This window comes from Saccostrea echinata, unplaced genomic scaffold (assembly GCF_033153115.1).
Source record: "Saccostrea echinata isolate AGI-Se365-2 ecotype Australia unplaced genomic scaffold, CSIRO_AGI_Sech_v1 ptg000001l, whole genome shotgun sequence".
Taxonomy (NCBI): domain Eukaryota; kingdom Metazoa; phylum Mollusca; class Bivalvia; order Ostreida; family Ostreidae; genus Saccostrea; species Saccostrea echinata.
The window spans coordinates 32617001-32640260 of record NW_026889750.1 but is presented as its reverse complement, the minus strand read 5'-3'; the positions used below and the strand labels follow the sequence as shown (position 1 = coordinate 32640260).

At 32.5% G+C, this 23260-nt stretch overlaps 1 protein-coding gene across 1 annotated transcript in view; it reads left to right on the top strand.

Annotated features, from left to right (window-relative positions):
- The first annotated feature begins 624 nt into the window (after positions 1-624).
- LOC133196872 (uncharacterized) overlaps positions 625-23260 on the top strand; it is a 44067-nt gene continuing 21431 nt past the window's right edge. The window contains exons 1-21 of the mRNA XM_061332724.1: positions 625-841; positions 1231-1353; positions 1990-2163; positions 5712-5793; positions 5969-6063; positions 6332-6517; positions 6613-6858; positions 7197-7310; positions 7539-7761; positions 8402-8519; positions 8692-8845; positions 8940-9007; positions 9126-9279; positions 10297-10466; positions 10553-10661; positions 10815-11010; positions 11172-11235; positions 11504-11724; positions 16386-16536; positions 16691-16795; positions 22625-22629. Coding sequence (XP_061188708.1) covers positions 625-841; positions 1231-1353; positions 1990-2163; positions 5712-5793; positions 5969-6063; positions 6332-6517; positions 6613-6858; positions 7197-7310; positions 7539-7761; positions 8402-8519; positions 8692-8845; positions 8940-9007; positions 9126-9279; positions 10297-10466; positions 10553-10661; positions 10815-11010; positions 11172-11235; positions 11504-11724; positions 16386-16536; positions 16691-16795; positions 22625-22629 — 2975 coding nt within the window. The remainder of the gene's footprint in view (positions 842-1230; positions 1354-1989; positions 2164-5711; positions 5794-5968; positions 6064-6331; positions 6518-6612; positions 6859-7196; positions 7311-7538; positions 7762-8401; positions 8520-8691; positions 8846-8939; positions 9008-9125; positions 9280-10296; positions 10467-10552; positions 10662-10814; positions 11011-11171; positions 11236-11503; positions 11725-16385; positions 16537-16690; positions 16796-22624; positions 22630-23260) is intronic.

Genomic DNA, 23260 nt, shown 5'->3' with positions numbered 1-23260 from the left:
TTCTTGTCCTTTGTTTAACAAAGTAAAATCTGTTTTATTAATATTATCACTGTAATTTTCACTTAAACACAAAGTGTGATTGTGTAGTTAACTTTTGTATGCAATTGACAGAAATTGAGTATTAGTTATATTGTATATTGCTAATAATGATATTTGTATGAAAGCTTCACAATAATGTTTTATTTATTATTTTGTTTATGATTTTTCATTGGTAATAAATATTCTGATACATATAAATAAACTAGCAATATCACTAGCTTTCATTCCATAAAATGACACTGCACTTTATATTGGACATTGAGGTAGAATTAACACAAAATGTTAAATGATTATTCAAAATAAAGATTATCGACATTTTCGGCACTTTAAAAAAGAGGAAAATTAAATGTTCTGTGAATGTGACAAGTTCGTGGAAAAATGTCTTTCGAGGACACCAGGCCTGGACTGCAAGCACTGTTGGAAGCCTTATATCTGACGACCAATAAAACATCTGATATCATTTCGTAGACATTTAAGGTACGCGAGCAGTGGATATATAAGTACACAAATTTCATTTCGGAGGATTTATTTAATACGAAACGGAATCAAGAGCACAGCAGTTGTTATTAGATATACACCGTAAACATGAAATTGCTTATTACATTTTTACTTGGATGTTGCATTCTTTTAACGAAGGCATTTTTACCTTCTAAAGAGAGTACAAGTGGACGACCAGATTACACCCATGCCAGCATCACACAGGCCGGTATCTACTACGCTGTTGCAGATGTTATAGCTGACGTCATCAATCCAGGAAAATACAACTCGTCTGATCCCGATGGTACCATCATGAATTTTTTTGGTAAATGTTCTTTTTCAAAATTTTGTTAATTTTGTTTTGACCTTATTCCTTTTTTTATTGTCCAAAATGTCACAGGTATGCATCCATTAATAATCTAAATCAATTCAGTAATATATCTGATATTTACTCTGCACTTCGTTCATGTACATGTACCTTTTCAACATTTAACAGGCCTCAAATAGTCTCTTGATTAACTGTTTTCGGTGTGTTTCAATCTTATACTAATTCTATTTTTTAAATTTAATGAACATATAAGTAGGTTAAGGGGATGAAACATATTATATGTATAGAATATACAAAACCTTTTTAGAAAAGTTATTGATATTTTTGAAATCTCATTTATATATACTGTTCAATTTTTTATTTTTGTTTTTTTTCTTCTTCACAAGACCGTGATGGGCTTATTCATTTTGCCAAAACGGTTGTGGATATTGTAAACAAGAACAACATGGCACAGAGAAATTATATGGACGATGCTTCGAGGACGATGAATTGCGAGCAAATTGTTTCTGGTAAAAGAAAAATATCAAACTGTTATCTGTTGTTCAAGGAAAAATCAAATCTTTATGCATTACAACCAATGTTTACAGGAAGATCATCATAATCAAAATGTTATTAAAAAAATAATCATTCGTTTCTTTTTCCACTTTCACTTGTAAACACAGTTTTTATTTCTAGCTTTGTATTAAGCACTTCCCCCTGATTGATTAAAATATTAAAGTCCATAGGTTTAAAAATACTTGCTTTATAATGTACGTACATGTATGCCTTAAAATCAGTCTTATTGTTGTGCATCATTTAAATATGAACAAAACGTTTTCTCTCTATTTGATGTACATGTAGAAGCTGCCTTTTTATAAATTGTATATACAAACTACAAAAACAAGTTTATGTATGTAACAGAATCAAAAACTTTTTATATAAAAAAACTAATATCTGAAATGACAACTCAGATATACCAACAGAATGGAACAAGCTTACAATGATTCATCCTAATTTTTTCCCATATATCACCGTTTGTGACCAGGGGAATTGAAAATGTCAGCACTTCTTGACTTGAAATATTATCAGAACTTATTTTTTTCACTTTAGCTCTAAACGTTTAATTCATAAAAATGTTATTGAAGTACTTTTGTACTTTTTTGAAGGTCACTTGCTTCTGCAGTCTCTGAGGGATAACATTGTCCACCAATCACAAACAGCTAATCCAAACTGGGATGCTGTCAGAGATTTGATTGGTCAATATCTCTTTACACTACAAGAGTTTTACAGCAATACAAACTGGGTAGAAATGTTTGGAAATCGAGTGTGTCGTGAATTAGGTAAAATATTAATGATTCTTCATATGTTAAATTGAAATACAATTTGAAATACAAATACTGTAAAACCTGTGACATTTTGATAACTAACACTTCTTTCACCAGTAATCTTACTGGACAGCGCTTTTATACCAAAACTTGGGGAAATCTGAACTGCAAATCTTCTAATGTTGTCTGCTGATTAGAATGTAATCTTTGTGGAATTGTTTATGTTGGTGAAACCAAGAGATCACTTAATAAAAGAATATCAGGTCATAGATTTCAGATAAATAATGGGCGTCAGCAGCTTTTATACAAGCATTTTAATTAACCTGATCATTCTATTTTGTCAATGAAAGTTAGAATTCTAGAAAAGATTTACCACCACACAAACAGTCCATCACTGAGTACACCTTTCCGTAGACAACGAGAAGAATATTTTGGATTAGAAAACTAGGGACAGCCTTTCCCTATGGATGTAATGACAATGTCGATAGTGTTGGAAATCTTTCCAGTCCACAGTGTAACAATATAAATGTGATGGGACTTTTTTACCATACACAGAGATGTAAGCGTAGTCATTGGCATCGGTCTTACGATAAACCTTTAATACACGATGTCTCTTTTGATTCATTACTACCTTACATAAATCAACAGTTAGGTCTACATCATATTCGCACCAAACTTTACTCTGTCCCTTTGAAACTTTTAAATAGTCTTCTTGAAAAGGTCAAGGAAAGTCCATTTTTTGATTCCTCGACACCAGAATATAGATTCGGATCTGTGATTATGGATATTGCAAATCACAGGTTTTTTAAACCCCCGCGTTTTATTGAAGAAAATGCAGCTAAAACAATCCGTTTTTTCCTTAAACTTCAATATGCCAACAAAGGAATTGACGCGGTTAATATAAGTAATATCCTTAATCACAAAAGGGTCCAGTCTTGTATTCCACCATATTTCAAGTTAAGGCTACACCTTGTATTTCCTACAAATATACATCGACTATTGCTTCCAAACTTTTTAATTACAAGAAAACTTTGCAGGGCCTGGATATCGAATATCTGAAAGATAATCCTCCATCGTGTTCATGTTCTTCTTCTCCCTATAACTATAGTCCTGCTGGACACATTATTACTGGTGACGTAAATATAGTTAATAATGAGGACCTTAGATCACTAATTTTAAAAGGTCCAAATATAGGGAACCCCGATCCTTCAACTGGCGTCGGAATTTCATAAATATTATGGATTCTGTAGAAGATTACGCCAGGCGATGAACCAGGCATGAAAAAGAAGACCTTGACACTTTGTCAGAATGGATTAAATGTATCGGATGTATGTTAAAATCGCGCATTAAAGATTGAGGGGCAATATGAGAACCATCTATCCTTCTGTATTCAATAATCCAGAAATGAAAAAAGAATTAGATAGATTACATGATCAGTACGTACTGGTCCCTGCTGACAAAGCAGGTAACAACATTGTCTTTGTAAGGCTCATTATATTAAATGTATTTTAGAGGAACTTGGATTTAATTCCACAAGTGGTTATCCAAATTATACTCATAGTTCCCTTTCTAAGGAAGAAATTCTTTAAAATCATATTTCAGTTTTAAATATTTTTAATATTCCAAACAAAAAAAAAATGAATTTGAATTACCATATCCATATTGGATTCCGAAACTTCATAAGAATCCTTACAAACAAAGATACATAGCGGGTTCCAGTAAATGTTCTACCAAGCCTCTTTCTTTACTCCTAACTAAGATATTAACAGTAGTGAAGGAGAAACTTCAAGAGTACTGTGCAACAATATATTCGAGAAATGGTGTAAATCAGATGTGGATACTTAAAAAATCCAAGGAACTTTTGGAAAATTTGAAATCACAAGATTTTACCAAAATCAACAGCTTAAAAACTTACTTTTCAACTTTATACACAACCATTCCCCACGATAAATTAAAGTCCAGGCTTTTTGATATCACTGACAGCTGCTTTTTTCAATAAAATTTACTTACCTTGTCATTGGTCATTTGCAAAATTATTTTGTTAAAAAACATTCGGATTGTACACACAAGTATTGTCAATTAACAATAGTTATTTCCATTCTTATGTCGATACGATATATCCTGGTAAGCTTGAGATAATAGATATCACAGAGTCTGACACATCTATTTCATATTTGGATAATTTACTTGAAAAAGACGTTAATGGTAACCAAACAACCAAGCTTTATAATAAACGTGATGACTTTAACTTTTCAATCGTCAACTCCCTTACTTATGCAGCAATATACCTTCATCACCTGCATACGGGGTTTATATCTCTCAGTTGATTCGATACACAAGAGCATGTTTTACGTATGTACAATTTCCAAAACAAGGTAAATTATTGACAAACAAGTTGATGAAACAAGAATATCATCAGCTAAAAGTCATCATTTCGTTCATTTCGTAAGTTCTATGGTCGATACAATGACATTGTCAGCAAATACAATTTATCATTGAGTCAAATGCTGACTGATGTTTTTCAAACTAATTGTTAGACCATTATTTACACACTGAATTGTCGACGGATTTTTCCGTTATTTCCCGATCATGACAAGGAGCACATGGCGGGTGTCACAGGTCGGCAGGGGATGGTCACTCCTCCATGGCACCTGATCCCACCTCTGATGTTTTGGAGGTCCGTGTTTGCTCTGCTCCTATTTTGTATTGTATAATGGACTTTTGAGCTTGAATACTGTTCGTTATCTCCATATATTTCATACAGAATGTTTCCAAAGTTTTCTATATAATGATTAACGCAAATACTCTGCCCAAAAGTACACGTTTTGTCTTGTTAGAAAAAAGTGATGAAATTTTTTTTAGAATTCATTATTTTAAAATTTAAATTAAGCAAACACTTGCCAGATAAATCGAGATATTAAAGATAAAATTCTGTAATTTTTGTTTGATGATGTGATGTAATTTGAGGTAAAAATACGTATAGACTATGATCAAAAATGACTTTCTTTAAAAAGTCTTTGATGTTTTTATACACAAACCATACACAACAAAGTTGCAGCACAAGAATTTCATGCATTTTATTGAAAACAATTGAAAGGCATCGAAAAATAATAGACAACTGTTTATATCTATAAAAAAAACTAATAGTTTGTTTTAACGACCTCCCGCTCATGCATTGTTTTAAGTGTACACCTACGATTAAGGTAATGTTATTCAAAGAATAATAAGTGTTTATGAAATGTTCATGAAATATGTGTTTACCTCTATATCTGTCATTATTAGTTTGAAAATTCTAAAACGAAAGTTAGATAAATATATTTATTAAACTTTTTGATATATTTCACAACAAATTATATAGAGATAACCCGGGCAAAGACCTCTAGCGGGTAAGTTTCCTGATATTCAGTCAATAGCCCATTATTATCACTAATTGTACCTCCTTACGTTTATCAAAATCTGTTTGACACTAGAAAAAGTCATCAAAAGCTGCACATGTGTATACCCATTTCGACACTATTTATGCATAACACTAATTCATAGTTGGGGAAATTGATATATTTCAGGTGTTTCAGGTCAATCTCTTCCTTATAAGGTGTCTGACCCTAATATGGTAGCGTGTGTCAATTGTAACTACTCTAAGGAAGCGTAAGTTTACTCAGTAATACAAGACATTCCATGATCTTTCTTTTTTTTTATTCAATGATTTATAACTAGTTTCTTTAATTTATAACTAGTTTCTTTTATTCAATCATTCATGAGAATAGAGTTAGTAAATCTACCTCTTGGCATTTATTTTATTTTATTATGTTTTGTTTCCTAGAGTGAAGGACTATTCCTGCGTTGACAACATGCGATCAGATGGTCAACTTCTTACAAGTGGCTATACCAGCTACCAGCACATTAATAAACCAATAGGTATAGTGTTATAACATATATCTTATGAAAGTAATTCTTTTATTAATATTTAAATGGCTTGTTTATAACCTTACTTTCAAAAAAGTAGATTTCACTGAATATGAGACACTTATAAGAGTTATTTTTGTATGTATTATTATCTCCATTTTATGTAGCATTATGTTTTTTTTTAAATAAATGAAATCATGGTATATATTGATTTGAACATATTTTATTATGTAAAATGGTATATGGTATACATCCTTTTAACAAAGAATATTGCAAATAGGTAATTTTCCTTCCGGTATGGGGAAGTGCAGTCATGGAGGGCCTTACGATATGAGTAAAGATATCCCAGCAACAGGGGGTATAAACAAAGAAACATCAAGTCCGGAGTTATCTCCCCATTTTGACCTACATCAACAGGCGGGTCAGGCAGCGATACAAGCTACCTATGAATTTTTCATTGGAAATGGTAACAAAGTTTTTATCATTAATTCTTAGATTGGTAGATATTACAATTTACTTCAAACTCAATAATTTTTTTTTAATTTTAAAAACTTAATTAAGGTACTGGGCTGCTGTCAATTTTGGGAATCGACAGATTTAAGGAAATGCTAGGGATGACATACAAGAACCCATGCTACAACTGTTTGGCTCCCGGTCTCTCTGTGGTATTTGTGATTGACGATACAGGGTCTATGAGTGGAGAGATAAGGGAAGCAACTCAGCATAGCATAGATATCGTCAACCAAGCATCTCTTCTTGGATCAAATGGACCATCAAACTACATACTTTCCACATTTAATGATCCAGGTAGGTGTGCTTAAAATGCTTAGCGTCTTTATTTGGTTCTAAATACACAGGTTTCATATCGAAAGAAAAAATGCCTTAGGGCACTTAGACCTGTTATCCTGAAGTTTATCTTTGACGATTAGAAACGAACGACAGAATGCATGAACAAATAAATCGTAGTCTTTATACCTTTATGATACTTTATTGTTGACTTCAACCTGATTATACACTTCCATTAACGTGTACGAAACACTTCCTCTGTTCCAATAGCTGTATATTAATCATCTGTACAAGTAAAGTTCGGACATCTGATAGAAGGCTAAGAAATATTTTATTTGATTTCCTACATTTTGTATCAGATACAACCATCCACTCTACAACAGATGGATCAGAGATGAAACAATGGCTGCATGCTATGGTGGCACATGGTGGTGGTGATTGTCCAGAAATGGCAATGGCGGGAATCGTAAATGGTACAGTTTTAGTTCCGATGAATTATCATAGTTATGGACTTTACAGGATGTAATCAATTTACATCTATGCATTTATGTTAAGGATGGATTGCAATATACGCCAATTTTGAAGCACTGTTTTTCATATTTTATGTTTTAAAGAAGAACGGACATTTCTCTAACATTTTATATAACAGCCAAATTGTGATGTCCTCTAAAAAAGGGTGAAACACGGCATTTTTTTTCCAGCACTGAAGATGGCAAATCCTGGATCATGTGTCTTTTTCTTTACTGATGCCGACGCGAAAGATCCAGAGAAAGCGAACGAGGTTATAAATTTAGTAAACAGCAAACACATGAAACTTGTGTACTTCCTGCGTGGGGATTGTGATGGGCGTAGACGTCGGTCTGTCTTCAATGTTCCGCAAAATGTCCAATGTATTCCAAATGAAAACAAAAGAAGGACAGGTTTGTGTATCTTGTTTTTGGTTTGTTTGTTTGTTTGTTTGTTTGTTTTTTTGCTTTGTTTTGTTTACGATATTATAAATGAACGTTACGGTTCACGGTAGCTCAGTCGGTAGAGCGCTCGCTTCGTGATCGGGAGGTCGTGAGATCGAATCTCGGCCGCGACTGACCTAAGTCGATAAAAAATAGGTAGCAACTGTTCCTTCGCCATGCGCTCGGCACTTTGAAGTGAAAGATGCGGGTCCTTCGGATGAGACCTTAAAAACCGAAACCCCGTGTCACGGCAGGCGTTGGTACGTTAAAGATCCCTCACTGCTCAATGTCCCTGAGTGCCGAGTAAAGGTCAAAATTTGAAGCCCTTCACTGTTAATTGGTGACGTCTCTATATGAGTAAAAAATTCTCGAATGGGACGTAAAACAACATACAATCAATCAATAAATGAACGTTGAATTACTTGAACAACTTTAGTTGTTTGTAAACATCGTATCAATATTTCTAAAAATATTAAATACTTTATTACGTACTTTTAAGAATTATATAGAGTTATATGATTAAAAATTGTTTGATATTTTTCAGTGCAATTTAAAATTTGAAGAAAGCGTTTTTTTTTTCAATTTTATACATTCTCCCTGTATGTTCTAGAAAGGAGACGCCGAAGCCTTGCAGGACTGGATCTGTTTGACAAAATAGCATCTGCAACAGGAGGGCAGATTGTGCATACGTCATCAACGTCTCTTGGGAGTATTCTTGGAACATTTGTTGAGGTATGATACAGTTGATGTTACCTTCTTCAAACTGACTGACAAATCTAAGCTAAATACATTAAGATAGATTTTATACCCTAGATAAAATACTTAGTATATGAATACATTTTGAGAAGTAAAACTGTAATAAAATTATTTGAAAATTGAAATAATAAAATTGTTTCGTCTCTAGAAAAACATGGGAGTATCGACATTAGAGGTGACATCTTTTGAAACCAAGCCTGGATCTATGCACACGATAACTGCAGATTCCGAACTTTCATTGATGACAGTAAAAATAGAGATACTGTCAAATGTTTTAAATGTAAAGTTGGATCGACCTGATGGTAAACAATGAAAGATTTATCTCCGTATTATATGAAAATGTTTTTTAAATTGATTGACTTCCATCGATAATATTATGTTACATTTACCCCATAGGCTCAGTTCAGCAATTATCCAATAGTTCAGTTGATGTTATCGGACGCACTACAGTGCTTTCTATTCCGGTAAGTGTTTTAGATAATTCCATTTTGATAGTAGATGAACATTGAAGAGTGTATTGCCTTTTGTACAAGTTGGCGTTTTTTGATCATCTCATCATCTTTGCATGTTTTTCATTCTTAGAAGCCGACTCCTGGAAAGTGGACACTTCATAATAATGACGTAAACACGTGGATCGTGAAAGTAGGAGGAAGCGGGAAAATTGATTTCACTTTCAAGTTTATGGAAAATATTCTTGGATTAATGTATCCTATCAGTGGAACCAATCCTATTACAGGCAACTATTTTACATTTTTAAGTGTCACTCGATTATAAATCTCTTGACAGAATTTCAACATTTTATTGCAGAATTTAGGTTACTTTTATTACAGAAGTTTGACTTGAATCAAATTAGGCTCTGAGCAGTACATTTTCTCTCTTATACATTTCAGTGATGAACTTGGCTTTAAAAATCAATGCATATCATTCATACCATTGCAAATATAATGATTTTCTCCAAGAATTATGTCATAAACAAGTCTGTTGGAACGGGAGTGCGTTGTGCGCAATCGCACCCCATTTGAAAAGAAACACACGAAAATTTCATTTTCGAAAGAAAATAAATTCATTACTTACTAGTATATTTTTTTTAAATGCTGCTAGATTTTCTACATTCAAGTTATGAAAAAATTACTTCAAGAATGCACCAGAATCCACCAAAATGGTACCCATTCATTTAAATTAAAAAAGTCTGGCTCAGAGGAGGGGATACCCCCTTTCAGACTCTCGACCGCAACCCTCTTTCCAGAAACCTATTAACTGCCCTGACAAAGAATTATGTCTGATTAGCCACTAAGTTGTAGTACTTTTTGTATCGAAACTATTGATAAAGGGTAACTTGTAGCATAACCTTGTATAGTGAAATAATTTACCTAAAATATTCTATGACTCTCGTGTGCAGTGTTCAAAAACTAAAAAGGAACGGTGCTCAGTATGTATTTTTTATCTCTTTTTATGATTCAATATAAGCAAATGTCCTATTTGAAGTTGCCGACAAACCTATTTAGCACAATAACAATAAAACAATTGACAATAAAACGTTGTGCCGTAAGCTCGAATTCTTTTTCAAAAGTTAACAATTCACTAGCAAAGAAGCATGAAGCACAAGTATAAGATGGTTATTCCATCTTGGTTGTATAGAACTTACGCATGCTACTCCTATGACGATGTTAATTTATTCTAATTACCTTTACTGAAACTTTGATTTGCAATGTTTCCAAGCAAATTTAAATACGTTCCCAAAATATAATTGCAGGTTCAAAGGTTGTCATTAGTATAAGCATCACTGGAATACCATCAACAGCTCGTGTAACTGACATCATTCTTAGGAAACCATCAGGAACTATACTCAACATACTTCCTGTGAAAGACACATCAACAAATTCACAAAGAGACGTATATGCCTATTATGACGTCACATCAGAGGTTTGAATATACCATTTTGCGACGTTACAAATAGGATATTTTTCAACTTGGAAATTATGTGTTGCTTAAGTGTATTGTCTTTGTAGGAGTTTTATGTAAGCATTAATGGAAGCATAAACTCAGAAATATTCACCCGAGAGAAGTCAAATGTTATTAAACCTGTAACTGGGAATATAAAGTTCTCTTCTAAACCAGGTACAATATCCAAATTCATACTTTACGAAACAATCTAGACTCTCATGCTCATATAAAATTTCAATATATTGTCTATAACATTAATGTTTAAGAATTAATGCATTGTATCTATATTAGCCTCGACTTAATACTTCTATATTTACTGCATGTCAGAGACCCTTGTTCTTGGAAAGACTTCTGCAATCAAAGTAAATGTAACAAACACGGGGAGCACATCCCAAACTTATCAGGTGACAGCTACATCGGTCCCTACAGGATTCGTCATTGGATCTTCTCAGATCGTGTCTGTCGGAGCACATAAAAGCCAGGAAAAAGAAATAACACTAACAGCCCCGAATTTGACAATAGCGTAAGAAAGTTACAAAAGCAGCAATATAGATTTCTGATATTCTAATTTTCCCGATATAAAGGATAGCACAGGATCAAAGTATTATATTTCATATTTCATGCTAGAAATTGTGACTGTATTTTTAAATTAATTAATTAATTAATTTTTTTTGTTCTTTGCAGGACTCTGTCTATTAAACTTAAGATTAGTGGAAATACTTTACAAACGATCATGAGAACGCTCACGGTACAATTAATGTTTTGTATTTTGCACTCTGTCGATGCGGAAATCTCTAAACAGTAACTAAAAGAAAAACTCATTACAAAGATAATGCAAAATTATAAATTTGATACAAGTATATAATTCTATAAAATTGTTTTTGAAGCATTTTTATTGAATTAGTCTCATCATAAAAAGGGAAGAATGGTAAACAGCAAAATTGAATCCATGCATATAAATTTTATTCTTTCGTTCACTGAAAATTATACAAAAAAATATTATATGAACATTGTAGGTGACAGCGTTACCACCCCCTGAAATCACCCAAATCAACCGTACAGCTGATTGTCGACAGGAGGTGATGAATTACCTCAACTGCTCACAACAAACCTGGTCTGTCTCCCTCGACGTAGAATTTAAGGCTCATCTGAGCAAGCTGTATGTTACACCAAGTGAGATCGAATTTATATACGTAAAGAAAACAACAACTTCATCGACTTATGTTGCAACGTTAAGGTGCCTTATTAATTTTATCTTTCCTATATATACAGAGAGAGAGAGAGACAGAGAGTCTTAAATAGTTTGTGATGGTTAGATTTTTATGTAACGAGTTGTGACTACTAAGGCGAGGAGATAAATACATTTGTATGAAAATATTATCCAATCACAAAGCATGGGAAATTTTTTGTTAAATAGTTTTTCTTCGAATTGTATTAGTTTTAAATCCCGCCTTATGTTTTCCTGTCCGCAATGTTAATGAAAATACCATGCAGAAAGTAGTGTGTAATGATGCTTTTTCAAGAAGGATCTTCCATTTTCGACGACGTAATTGTCAATTAACAATGGTTATTTCCATTCTTCTTCGATATTTCCCGGTGAGCTTGAGATAAAAGATACCATAGAGTCTGACACATCTGTTTCATATTTGGATATTTTACTTGAAAAAGACGTTAATGGTAATCTAACAACCAAGCTTTATGATAAACGTGATGACTTTAACTTTTCAATCGTCAACTTTCCTTACTTACATAAGCAATTTCGCCACATATGATCCACATATTCATTGCCTTTCATATGAGGATCATATGAGAATCATATGAGAATCATATGTATATTCAAACATATGAGTATCATATGTGACAAATCATATGTGGATCATATGTTTACACATATGTGAATCATATGTTTGAATATACATATGAAACACATATGAAAGTTCCTGCATATGAGAATCATATGCATACTTTGAAAATGATCATATGAGAATCATATGAAACAGATCTGTGTGTGTTTATTTAGTTGTCCTTGTTATGAACAGGTAAAATTCATTTTTATTGTAATTCATTGAGATAAAAAAAAATATATGTTTATTCAATGTTAATCAGTTAACACTTGAATAATTTCCTATTAAGCTTAATATGAATAAGTTGGTGTTATATAATTTAACAAGTAGACTGCATGATTCAAAAATAATTTCAATAACATATATCAAGATGTGTTAATTTAAATGTATATTTATTCAAAAGAATCAAGATGTTCATTTCCTTAAGAAGCTTGGATAAAATGGGAATAAGTACTCTGTTACTCCCCCCCCCCCAAAAAAAATCCTTTCACAAAATTAAAAATTCGTTTTCTTGAAAAACTAAATTCATCAAGAATAAATTAATTTGTATTTTATCCAAAAACTGTTATGGTTGGGTTTATTTTATGAGTAAAATATTAAAATCATTCCACATTTTATTTACGGACCGGTTTCGGTTTTTATCAGATGAAAGTGTACGTCATGTTTGACGTCACTACTGCAGCAGAAGAGTTGGGTGTTGGAAAAAGTAAGTGATCTTAGATACGTTTTAAAAGACTTGTTAAAAGCTAGTTCATTGTGTTCAAATCATTTCATTACGGTTACAGATCCGTATAAACTTTCTAGTACTCTCATCACTTGTATGTACATGTAATTGTTAAATTAATGCAGTTCGTAAAAAGCCGATAAACCTAGTGATCAATAAGTAATTTTGGAATTGTTAACGATGAATGTTCAGGCCATTTAGCATCACTATTTTTTCAGATTTGTTTCCCTTTTGTTAATAGCTACGCTTGGATATTTATATTCGATATGAAAGTGAAAGTAGAAACCTTGTATAGTAGTTAACGTAAAATGTTTGTTGAGATCGTTATTCATTCGGTTCTTTCATCAAATTAATGAGAAATGTGTTTTAAATAATGTTTTTAGAAACTGGAGTTCAGTGTCACAGTGCTGTTTTTGTATTATCTTTTTTTTTTCCAAAGAACCTTGTATTGTATTTCACAAAAGCCACCTGTGTCAGAGTTAAGTGAAATTGCCATTGTTGCTCAGGTGAACAATGTGGTCCCTGGACCTCCTGTTATTATTATAAATGCTAATTATTTTAAAAATAATTTTTAGAGATTATTCTATGCCACAAACAAATTGTTCAGAAAGAGGAAATTGGTGGATTTGCATTTTGAGTACAGGTCAAAGAGTTTTTCTATATGGTGATGGAAGATCAGAGGGAGGACTAATGGGAAAAGTTGACAGAGAAAGAAGAGAAAAGAATTAGGAAATATCAGGAATAAATATGAATGAGGAGGATATACTTAATCTTGTCAAAATTTGACATGCAAGGCTTTCTATATTTATATGTATACTGGAATATCATTTTGATTGTAAAATCTCATTGTAATATATTCACATTTTATATTTCATGCTTTATGCATAAATACATAAACATTTTTATGAAAAACTATATATATGTATATATGTATCTTTGTTTGTTAGATCGAGACACCATCCTTTATGATTTCATACTCATTTATGTGTTAAATATGCTGTAGGTACATGTAATCTGAATTACTTATGATTTGTCATAAATTTACAACAGAGATTACAAATATTGACAAATGTTATTGCAGATATTTCAATTTTGCTAAGGACACTTCCATGTCATATGGTATTTTTATACAAGTTCATGATCTAATTATGTTATTCATTGGTACATGTATACATGTTCATCTACTTGATCATTTTGCTGAAATCCTTTCAAATAATTTGTACTCATTTTAGAATTTGTAAAATACATGTATCGACAAATGCTACTGACTTGTTTGTATACTTTCTTGTTTAAAGTGTGCATTGTGTGAAATTAGTTATTTCTGTTGATGAAGATATTTTGGAAAATTGTGCAAGCATTATCAAATATTTACAGGTATTTAACAGATCATTGGAATGTACTGAAATTTCATCTAAAGCAGAAATACCTGATTTTCAATGTGTAAAAGTGTGTCTTTCCTTTTGATAAATATGAAAAAAAAACACATAAATGTTTCATATGATATACATATGATGTCCCTTTCATATGATTCTCATATGTAAATGACTTGAAACACACTAAAACTTTTCACGTGCAAATCATATGAAGTTTTTTCATATGATTCACATATGTGAATCATATGTGACTCATATGATTTGCTTCATATGATTCACATATGATGCCCTTTTTTTATGATTCTCATATGAAACCAATCATATGATTCACATATGATACACATATGTGGATCATATGTGGCAAAGTTGCCTGTGTATGCAGCAATATACCTTCATCACCTGCATACGAGGTTTATATCTCTCAGTTGATTCGATACGAAAGAGCATGCTCTACGTATGTACAATTTCTAAAACAAGGTAAATTACTGACAAACAAGTTGATGAAACAAGAATATCAGCAGTCTAGTTTAAAGTCATCATTTCATAAGTTCTATGGTCGATACAATGACCTTGTCAGCAAATACAATCTATCACTGAGTCAAATGCTGACTGACGTTTTTCATACTAATTGTTAGACCATTATTTACACACTGAATTGTCGACGGATTTTTCCGTTATTTCCCGATCATGACAAGGAGCACACGACGGGTGTGACCGGTCGGCAGGGGATGCTCACTCCTCCATCTCACCTGATCCCACCTCTGATATTTTGGAGTTCCGTGTTTGCTCTGCTCCTATTCTATAATTAATGTTTAATGGACTTTTGAGCTTGAATACTGTTCGTTATCTCCATATATTTCATTTTATGGATAACATTTGGAATTCTATCTTCATCTTCCATGTATACAGACAGAGACACATGTATTTGTTTAAATGCCATCATAAGGCATGTGAATAATTTTAGTTTACCTGAGCTGAAATCTCAAGTGAGTTTTTCTGATCACCCATTGTCCATAATCTGCCTAGCTTTCCGTCTGTCTGTAACCTTTTAACATTTTCAACATCTTCTCAAGAACGACAGGACCAATTTTAACAGAAATTGGTACAAAGCATCTTTGGATAAAGGGGATTCTATATTGTCAAATGAAGAACCAAAGCCCCCGCTAAGGGAAGATAATGTAGATTCTAAATTGTTTAAATCATGGTCCTTGGGAGGTAGGTTCGGGCCACAATAGGGGATCATTAAATATATAGAAGAAATCTTTATCTCAACTTTCAAGAAGAACCACTGCACCAGAAAAGATGAAATTTAGGTGAAAGCTTTCTGAGATAATATAGATTCTAATTTTTTCAAATCATGGCCCCCGTGGTCGGGTGGGGCCACAATAGGGAATCGAAATATATAGGAAATACCTTTTAAAATCTTCTCATGAACCAATGCACCAGAAAAGATTAAATTTAGTTATGAGCTTCCTGAGGTAGTATAGCTTGTTAATTGTGCAGAATGTGGTCCCTGGGGTTGGGTGGGGCCACAATAGGGATTATATAGGGAAAAAATCTTTAAAATTCCTCTTCTCAATAGCAAATCCATGATGAATTATATTATTGTGGAAGCATCCTCTGGTAGTGTAGATTAATTTTTGTTCAAATCATGGCCTCTGTGTATAGGGTGGACCCACAAAAGGCGACCAAAAATAGAGAGAAATACGTGTATTTTGGGAAAAAAATCTAATGCATAACAGCAGGACCAAAGTGACTCAAGTGAGCGTTGTAGTCCTCGGGCCTCTTGTTTTTTTTTGTTTTGTTTTGTTTTTGTAAGAAATATATATTCAATGAGTGATATCTACTTCATCAAGAGGTAAAATGGGAGAAATATGTAATATCTTTGTGTGTTCTTATAAAATGAGATAAAATGCATTGTAAGACAGTTCTCTTATCATTGCGTGTTTATTTCCAGAGGAAACTGCTGTTCATACATATCAAAGTTGACAGCCATAGACAAGCAGGGTAATATGAAAATGGAACCCGTCAACTTATCAGGTGGACATTTATTTAATACAACAGTAGAAAACATCGATCTTCTCCAAAAGCCCCCTGTGTCTGGAAAGGTAAAGTGGTTTGTGGAGTGACAATGTCATTTCATGGGAGTGTAGGACTCTCTATGGAACTTTTATAATATGTACTGAAAAATTGCATAATTAAAAAGAACTGTCAATAAATTGCTTTTCCTCAAAGTGAAACTTGTTTTATCTTTACACACAGATAAATATGTCAAACAAATCTGAACTAGACTACAACGTGATTTTGGAACTGATTGGTGCCGGGACAGCTTGTTTAATTGTTGTTGTTGTCATAGTAATGGTTGCTGTACGTATAAAACTAAAAGAAAGGAGAGCATTGAAAAGCAAACGAAGAAAGAATATTAAGAATGGTGATTCTTTGAAACAAGTAGAGATAAGTCGCAGACGGTTTGCTATGGACATTTAATGATAATAATTTGTGCCCATACTATGAACGAAACTGCACAAAAAAAAATTGGTTATTTGTATTTTTATTTTTTTTTTCTCTAAATAAATTACACAATAAAAAAAATAGTTAATCCCTTTCCATAGTCTACTTTAATGATATAGATATTCGACATATGTTTCACTTTTCATGTATTTCCATCTCTCTTAAAACCAATGTAATGCTTTATTTCTTGAATTTAAAAATAAAAAAAAATATCTTAAAATTTCGATTCTGCAACGTTGTAACGTTTCAATCAGAAATGTTTTACACAATTCCTTTTCGGATACCGTATACTCCATTGCCAAGTGTTGAATGTACCATATGCGGACTGATTTATATTTGGAAACAAAGGGTTAGATCAACAAGAGAATGCCGGAGCATGGGTTTGAAATAAGAAAATGAGGGCTATCAACATCTTCTTAACATTTCAATTCGCCTGATCATCCAATCTTTTCAACGAGGGTTAGAATTTTGGGAGAACATATATCTTATAGTCCCACTTTAAGTACTCCATTCCGTAGACAACGAGAAGACTAATGCATCAGGAAACTAAGCAACTAGGCACTGCATTTCCGTATGATTGCAAGACCACATAAAATTAATAATTAATAAGAAAGGGAATCTTTCAAACCCAGTGTGAATGAGATGGGACTTTTTAACAATACACCTTGACGCTGGCGTAGTCATGGATATCGATTATACAGAAGACCAAATATATATGATATCTCTTTTGATTCATTTTTACCTTACGTCAATAAACAATTACATCTTCTTCACATTCGCACAAATCTTTATTCGGTTCCCTTGAAAATTTTGAATGTACTATTTGAAGAAGGTAATGCAAGTCCATACTTGGATTCTTCAACTGCAGAATACAAGCTAATTTTTGTGATTATGGATGTTGCCCTGCACAGGCTCTTTAAGCCGCCACATGAGGATTATAATTCGATCGGTTCCTAAAAAATTGCCAGCAAAGGAATGAAAACTTTGTCAAAATGAATTTTAAGTGTTTTAGAAATACACATGTATATCAAAGAATCGCGTTAGAAAGTTAAAAGGCAATATACGAACCATATATTCTTCCGTTTTCACAAAATTGAAGGTGAGAAATACTACATGAACAACATATTACGGTTCCATCGCACAAGGCTTGTAATAATATCGTCTTTGTTTGTAAGGTTTATTATCATAACTGTATTTTAGAAGAACTTTGTTTAAATACTACATCTGAAAATACAACTTATATTCACAGTTCACTTTTTAAGGATGAAATTCTTCAAAATAACATTTCAATCTTTAATAATTTTAACATTCTAGTCAACGAAGGTGAGTTCGATCTACCCTACCTATATTATATTCCTAAACTTCAAAGAAAATCCTTACAAACAAAGATACATTGCCGTGTCCTGCAAATGTTCTACCAAGCCCCTATCTTTCCTCCTAACCAAAATATTAAATGCGCATGCTGTAAAGGAGAAACTTCAGTCGTACTGTGCTACATCATATTCGAGAAAATGGTGTAAATCAATTAGATTCTCAAAAACTTAAAAGAACTTTCAGAAAATTTTTAAAAAATTTAAAAGCCATTAGCATTAAATTTATTACTTTTCTACACTTTATACAACCATTCTTCACGATAAATTAAAGATTAGGCCTTTTTCTTATCATAGACAACTGCTTTGTAATAAAAATGCAACTCGAATTATCATATTTTGTAATTGGTCGTCAACAAAAATATTATAAAATCACTCTGATTCTACACACGTTTACTCTGAAGTAGATATTTAAAGGATACTGGAGTTCCTCATTGACAACGTCTTTGGAGACCAGGTTTTCCAACACCTTTAGAATTTTGTGGGGCATTTTTTGTGCTCCTTTATTAGCCGACTTATTTTCATATTCCTATGAAGCAGAATTTACTAAAAACCTCTACATGAGAAGAAGAAAACACTTCAGATATATTGACAACGTTTTATCAAGTAACAATAGTTACTTCCATTCTATTGTCGACTCGTTATATCTCAGTGAACTCGAAATTAAAGAGAATCTATATATTTGGATGTTTTACTGACTATAGACGATAAGGGTCAACTGACAACTAAACTGTATGGCAAACGAGATTACTTCAACTTTACTTATTTAGTAATGTTCCGCTATCACCTGCATATGGTGTTTATGTCTTTAACTTATTTAAAACTCAGTAGCATGCTCTGAGTACAAGAAATTCTTAAACCAAGGCAGGCTACTGAAAGATAAATTCATGTTACAGGAATTTCAACAACCTCATTTAAAGTCAGCATATCGTAAGTTCTATGGTCGAGATAAAGACCTTTTTAGCAAATATAACCTATCATTAATTGAGTCGTATTTTGACTGATATATTTCACATCAATTGTTTGGCCTTTGTTTTTATACTATGATTGACTGCGGAATATTCCTCATCCTGATCAATACATTGGACCCACGGCAGGTATCCGATCGACAGGGGATGTTTTCTTCTCCTAAGCACCTGATCCCACCTCTGGATTTTTCGGGGATCCGTGTTTTATGCTCTGTTCACAGATTTGAATTGTTTGTAGTTTTTATGCCACCATATCGAAGATTCGGGGGTATATAGTTTTTGCCCTGTCCGTCTGTCTGTCTGTCTAGCTGTCTGTTTGTTTGTTTGTCTGTTTGTTTGTCCGCAAAAACTTTAACATTGCTCATAACTTTTGATTGGTTGGAGCCATAGCTTTCATATATCACATGTGTATTCCTTGTGACAAGACATTTCTTTGGGTACCATCATATTCGTCCTTTTGACCTTGATCTTGGAGTTTGACCCAGTTTTACAAAATTTCACCCAACTATAGCCTTGGCCATAACTTTTGAACAGTTGGCGCTGGGGCTTTCATACTTCACATGTGTAAACCTTATGACAAAACCTTTCTTTGGATACCAACAACTTTGACTCTTTGACCTTGACCTTGGAGTCTGACCTAATTTTGAAAAACTTTAACCTTGGCCATAACTTTTGAACAGTTGGTGCTAGGGCTTTCATTCTTCTAAAGTTTATTACCTATCCCAAGACCTTCCTCCTGATACCAACAATTATAGCCCATGACCTTGACCTTGGATTTTGACCTACTTTTGGAAAACTTTAACATTGGACATTACTTTTTAGCAGTTGGTGCTAGGGCTTTCATACTTCACATATGTAATCCTTGTGACAAGACCTTCCTTTAGATGCCAACATCTTTGACCCTTTGACCTTGGAGTTTGACCTACTTTTGAAAAACTTTAACCTTGGCCACATCTTTTGAACGGTTGGTGCTAGGGCTTTCATATTTCACATGTGTATTTCTTGTGAGAAGGCCATTCCTTGGGCACCATTAATTTTGACCATTTGACCTTGACCTTGATGTTTGACTTCCTTTTGAATTTTTTTTTTTAACCTTTTCATATCTTTTCAATGGTTGCTGCTAGGGCTTTCATATTTCACAGGTATATTTCTCGGGACAAGACCTTACTTTGGGTACCAACATATTTGATTTGTGTTTGAGAAAGTTTAACCTTCACTATAAGTTGCCATACGGGGGCATCAGTGTTTTACAAACACATCTTGTTTTTTTTTTTAGATCAATCACTGTTCTTTATTTACTCCTTTTTCCCTATATACCACTAGAAGATCTATTTCATGTACTAAACAAATGTTATTTAAACATGTGTTTCTAATTTGTCAACAGTTTTATTTCACTCACTATCACGATTGATCTTAGAGCGTGAAAGAGTGCAAAATGTACATTCTTTGGAAAAATCAAAAAATTAGAATTCCACATTCATCTTCAAAATGCCAGAGGTATTTATTTTAGGAGGAAGGGAATGTAAATCGGCGTTTTGATCCGAATGTACTAAATGTTTTGAATTGGAATTCTGCAATTTTAGGGTCTTCGTCCTGAATGGAAATTTTGCAATTAAAATAAGTAGATCATTCGAACCATCATGCAAATATACAGCGAACAATATATCAAAGCTTATGGTCGACTGATTAAATTGTTTAAAGTCTTGTGTATAATTCAGAACATATAGTCTGAAATGCAATTCCCATAAATCAAATGAAAGATGGTTTTCTTTTTATATTTCTTTATTTCTTTATTTCTTTATTTATTCATATGAATATTTTACATACATTCAAATACATACACAGTTCAATACTTTTAGCAATACAGATTTCACATATTTATTACAGACATCGTTTACAAAGAATATTTTACTCTTCCTTCATTTCATACATAGGTTAAAATCAAGAAAAATTATATAATTTTAAAATAATCATCTGTAAAAATCATATACATAATAAGCAGTTTTTGAATGTTGTGAATGGTGTAGCTATGTTATATATTTAAAATAAATACCAAAAAAGAATTCCACGTTACGTTCTCATCCTAAACAAAAAGCTTGTTATCTTATTTAAAATTTTGAAAGAAGTCAATGGTGTTTTTCTGTTTGTTTTGTCATTTTTAAACAGTTTGGTTAGAAGTCCACAAATATAAGGATCTTAATCATGCACACACTTTCGCTTCTCTAAATAGAGAAAGTAGGTAGTTTGCCGGCTTCTGAAAACATATCATTAATAAATAATGATATAAGATCTATTTCACGGCACTGAAAAGGTTTGAATTTAGATTACGAGTAAAATACTAGGAATCGAATTGCCTGTAGTCATCACTCGAATATTTTTTTCCACATGGATTGCCAAAATATGTCTACAATGAATTCATTTTTAATATGTTTGAAACCGAAAAATGTAAATGTATGCTTTATAGGATAAAGCTATATATTCATTATGTCAACTTACCATTATGTGATGTGAACATATCTTTACATGATGTCAATTTTTTATGAGGTGAAGTAAAGATATCTTAACATTATATCAATACTGTATTACATGAAGTAAATATATTCTTCCATTATGTCAACACTTTATAACTTGATGTCAGAAGTTCATTATGTGAAGTGAAAATATTTTTACATTATGTCAAAACTTTATAACGTGAAATGAATGTTTCTTTACATCATTTCATTTCTTTATTACGTGATGTCAAAATTGCATTACGTAAAGTAAAAATATCTTTACATGTATTTTATAATTAAACTTAGCATTACTTTAGGTCAGAAGTCCATTCCTTGATGTGAGTGTATTTTTACATTATACATATATAAAAGCATTATGACGTGATATGCTTGTATCTTTATATCACGTCAAAAACATGATGGTGTGAGGTGGATATATCTTTAAGTTAACTTTATGTCAATATTTTATTACGTGGTGTGAAAGAGTTAATTATATAATGTGAACATATTTTTATGTTATATCAACACTTTATTACATGATGTCAAAACTCCATTCCATGATGTGGATATATAGTTAAGTTATGTTAACTCCTTCTGATGTGATGTAAAACTATCTTTATATTGTGTTAACCCTTTATTACGTTTGAACCAAAAGTTCATTACATGATGCAAAAATACATTTACATTATTTCAAATCTGTATCTCTTTTGTCGAAATTTCTACATGTAATATGAACACACCTTTATTATATCAATACTCATTATGTGCACGATTGTTTGGTAAGTTTTCCGTGAATTTATCTTTCCATTGGTGTTATTGAAAAATAGAGAACGCTTGCGTCAATCTCGTGTAGAGTGGATGTGGACGATTGTTTTCACAATTGAGAAGGGGGATCCTGATAAATTAGGGCGAATCAGTCATTTTTTTTCAACCATTCCAGGGCCAGAATATCTATTTCCAAAATCTGCCAGCCCCTCATCTAAATTAAATGACCGTGCCTTAGAAAGCACGTACATACATGTGATACGCTGTGTTTTCACTTCTTGAAAAAAAGAGAGGGGTTAACAGCTGATAAAAATCCAAGGATAATGTCTTGTAGCAAGATTAGAAGTAACGGACTTTTATGGGAGAACAATTCCAAAATTAAAACCAATATCCTTTGTACTGCATAAAACCAAATTTTATGTAACATTAGATGGGCGAAAATTGTCAGATTAAATGTTATCGTATTTCGGCGTGAAAGAAAAATAATTTTACGTCGATGAAGATTCAACAGTAACATAACCCTACATAAGTTTAAACTTAATACTTTGATTGAGAAATAATTAAGTCTTGTATATAATTTTACAGTAGATGTCTTTTTTTTGTTTTGCATGAGTAACATAATATTGACCCCACAAAATGAACTTTCTGCATAAGCTAATGAAGGAGTATATTCTGTGTAATGGTCGGTAAACCTACATCATATAGTAGACTTTCTGTATCTTATTA